Source organism: Nematolebias whitei, chromosome 22, assembly GCF_014905685.2.
Source record: "Nematolebias whitei isolate Nwh7 chromosome 22, NemWhi1, whole genome shotgun sequence".
In the NCBI taxonomy this organism is placed as follows: Eukaryota; Metazoa; Chordata; class Actinopteri; order Cyprinodontiformes; family Rivulidae; genus Nematolebias; species Nematolebias whitei.
In genome coordinates, this window is record NC_056519.1 from 1,803,945 (window position 1) to 1,807,831 (window position 3,887).

At 48.1% G+C, this 3,887-nt stretch overlaps 2 protein-coding genes across 2 annotated transcripts in view; one reads left to right on the forward strand and one right to left on the reverse strand.

Annotated features, from left to right (window-relative positions):
- Window positions 1–547, forward strand: part of nup50 (nucleoporin 50) — a 28,926-nt gene extending 28,379 nt beyond the window's left edge. The window contains exon 8 of the mRNA XM_037695935.1: window positions 274–547. Within this exon, the coding sequence (XP_037551863.1) occupies window positions 274–473 (200 nt within the window). The 3' untranslated portion in view covers window positions 474–547. The remainder of the gene's footprint in view (window positions 1–273) is intronic.
- Window positions 1–3,887, reverse strand: part of phf21b (PHD finger protein 21B) — a 97,266-nt gene that overhangs the window by 91,392 nt on the left and 1,987 nt on the right. The window lies entirely within an intron of this gene.

Genomic DNA, 3,887 nt, shown 5'->3' on the forward strand with positions numbered 1-3,887 from the left:
ATAGTCCAGGTGTAGTTTCTATAGTCCAGGTGTAGTTTCTATAGTCCAGTCTAGATGTGACAAATGCATGGACCAGTTTTTCTGCATCATCTTTAGATCAGATGTTTCTAATGTTAGTGATATTACGCAGGTGGAAGAAGGAGGTTCTAGTAACGTTTTTAATGTGGGGGGTAAAAGACATGTCCTGATCAAAAATAACACCAAGATTTTTAACATTAGATTATTAATCTGTTAATCTGAGTATAAACGTTCTGTTTCCATCCTTTCTGTCAGGGAACATCCTGCTGAACATCATCGTCCCGCCCTCCATGCCTTGCTCACGGCTCGGGAAGAACAACGTGATGGTGGTCTGCGTCCCCAACCCCCCCATCGACGACAAGAACCCCGGCACCCACATCCCCCTCCTGATCCGGGTCAAAACCGCCGAGGATGCCGACGAGCTCCACAAGACCCTGGACCAGAAGAGAGACTGAAGCCCGGTCCTCCTCGCAGCCACGTGTCTCCTGGTCGCTCAGGTGTCCAGACTCGTGCGGACCCGTCCTGTACCTGCGTCATCATGCTGTGAAGTGTTGTAAAGCGGGTCGCCCTGCGGCTACATTCCCTCTGGTTCTGTTTGAACCCGAACGTGAAACCAGACCAGTCGCTTTTGGAGAAAACCCTCCAATCAAAGAGTCAATCGATTTGGTTTTACAAATTAAAAGCGTGCATTTTAACAGTTAATTTTTATTTTTTAACAAGTGCGTCTGCTGGGTTATTTATTGTCGGCAGGAGAATCCGGAGCTGAGAACTGGACCCGCTTTAAGGTTCTGTCGACCTGTAAACACGAACTCTGGCTGTGCAGGGGTCTTTGGGTCTTTGGCCTTCAGGAAGGCTCACGTTTGTACAGACATTTACTGGGAATAAAAGAAACACAAACCTGCCTCTGACTCCTGCTGGTCTTTGTTTGGTTCCTGTTCTGGTCCGAGCCGAGCGATCCTGACCGCTCTCAACCTTCAGGGGACGTGTTCGGTGTGATGTGGTCCCTTCATGGACTGTTGGTCCAGAACTTTCTGGAGCCCAAACTAGAAGTGAGGCAGGGGCCATGTTCAGGAAAGTTCTGCGGGTCACAGAAACCTCATCAACAGGAGCGTCCAAGGTTTCCTAGCAGACCTTGTTCGCATGATGCACCTGGTGTCCTGTGTACCCAGGTAAGACCCACAGACCAGACGGATCCATCAGAACCTGTTCATCTGGTTCTGGTGTCCACTGTAGAACCTCAAGGACCTGTGAGAAGCCACACTGGGTTCTGACTCCTGTTAGTAAAATATCTGGTCCACGTTAACAAATTGCTGCGACTCGGCAGATCCTGAGCAGGGTGGTAGTAGCTGAGGGTCATCCTCAACCCTGATCATTAATATCTGAGAAGTCTGGCTTTAACTGCTAGTCTGTTAGCAAAATATCCCATGAACCATTAGGTGGGTTCTATTGAGACTCAAATGAGTGAATGTTCAGCTGTAATCATTCCAAGATGGCCGCCACAGCTAGCTGGCCTTGAGCAAAAGCTGAGTCATTTGTTACATTTTGTTTAAACTGGTTTTTCACATTTATTTCGTGGTTTCGATGTTTGCTGCATTACATTATTTTTTCTTAGTCCAAGTAAGTTTTTATTTCACTTTAAACAAGTTCAATGTGTTTATATTAATTTTAATCACCTTGTGTTCGGTACCGCTGCCGATTAATAAATCTGTAGACATTTTGTTGTTCTGTTGCTGAACCCGGTGTTTGAACATCGGCGACGTTTGATGACATCACAACGCACGGAATCCGGAGTGTCCCATTTCGTTGCGGGAAGTTTTAACTAAAATCTTCGAGTTATCGGTATGAAAATGTATTCATCTTTATTACTTGGAAAATAAAATAAACCTCACAGATTAAAGAAAAAATAATTTTCAACAAATTCTTAGTTATAAACCAACAATTTAAACATGCTCCTTCAGTTTGTAGTTTTATTTAAAATAAAATAAAAAAGTTCAAACATGTCAGGAAGCGCTGGATGGACGTCACTTACCTGTTGGTCCATTTCAGACGCTGAGCTGAAAGTTGGCACCAGCTGAGAGTCATCTCCAACACACTCTCCGAGGGCTCACGTGAGGTCTTCATTCAAACCTTTGCCATGCAAGGTGGTGGGTGACGAGCACTTCAAGGAACGCTTGCTGAATTTGTAGAAGTTCTCAATCCCAATGATCCTGGGAGTGGGTGGAGCAGCGGTTTGAGCCGTCACCTCACAGCAAGATAGCCGCAGGTTCGCCCCCCCCTGGCTTTTCAGTGTGGAGTTTACCTGTTCTCCCTGTGGGTTCTCTCCAGACCAGAAACCTGCATGTCTGGTTCATCAGGGAGTTCCAACGCTGCAGGTTTGATCCACATCAGACGAGCGTCTTCAGAGTTTACAAGTTTCACTGAGGAGCCAAAGGACACGAGACGAGTCACACAAGCACAATAAAACCAGTAAGAAGCCACAACCAGTTGTTCTGCTAACGTGTACTTTAATAAATAAAGACAGGAAACTGAGAGCAACAGAAGCAGAAATGTGGCAACATGCAGGAGAGCAGCGTGAAGTACGAGCACGCCAACCAAACGTTTGAACCAACAGCTTTTAAAAAGCAGCGCCTCCTGAGGATACATTCAGCCGAGGACACGACGAGCCGGACTGTTCAGACACCGGAACAACTCAAAACTGACCGACGGGACAGGAAACATCTGATGGAGAGGAGCCGCCGCCGTCACAGCTTCCCATTTATTAAACTTCAACAAACGTCCGTGACGGGATCATCGCGTGGAAGAACCGAGCAGCTGCTGAGACCAGTCTGCTCAGACAACGACTTCAAACTGCGCTGCTGTCCGTCAGCAGGAAACATCTGGAGTTCAAGTCCAGAGAAGAGAGAAGGTCGGAGCTTTAAGGCTTCAGGACGGAGGAAAAGAAACGATCCGTTCAAGTGTTAGGACTCCAGAGACGACCCGTGGAAGAAACGAGAAGATCGACGACGTTTCGCCCGAACGTTTGGACGAACGGACTCAAACCTTCAACCTAAAACCAAAAGTCACTTTTATCAAAACATGAAAAACAAAAGTTGTTGGAGTAAAAATTTAAACTGATTTCCTCACGTTGAACTCTGAGGACAAACGATGAACTCTGCCTCAAAGATTTCAGCTGTTTCAGACAAACGTCCAGATTTTAAACCTTCGATCTTTTTATTCACTTTTATAATTCACGACGTTAAAACTTCGAATCATCTAAAAGCAGTTTTACAGAAGCAAAGCAGCTTTCTGAGTTCCTAACGAGCAGAAATGTGAATCTCAGATTAGTTGCAGTGAAAGCGTTTCCTCGGTGAGTTGGACGCGCGTCTCACGGCTCGTCCTGTAGAAGACGGAGACGTCTCCGACGTGTCTCGACCTTGGAGGCGTCTCGACCTTGGAGGCGTCTCCGCGAGCGAAGCAGCGAGATATTTACAGGACGAACATTCTTCACTTCCCTCTTCGCTCCGACAGACGAGCTCGTGATGGTGACGCCGTTTCCATGGAGACGACCCCGGACACTGCAGGACGTGAGAAGAGGAAGAGGAGGAGGCACTTCTTGAACAGCTGGTTTGTCTGCGGAGCGTCGTCTCCGTCCGGACACCGGGGGCGCCGCCTGATGGAGGAGGCACTTGGTAGTGATGCTGCGAGGAGTCCAGCTCCGCTACGTCATCAGGATGGGCTTCTGCCGCACCTCCAGGATGTCTGCCACAAACACAGGAGCAGAACCGGGTCAGCTCGGTCCGGTCCCACACAAACACAGGAGCAGAACCGGGTCGGCTCGGCCCGGTCCCACACAAACACAGGAGCAGAACCGGGTCGGCTCGGTCCGGTCC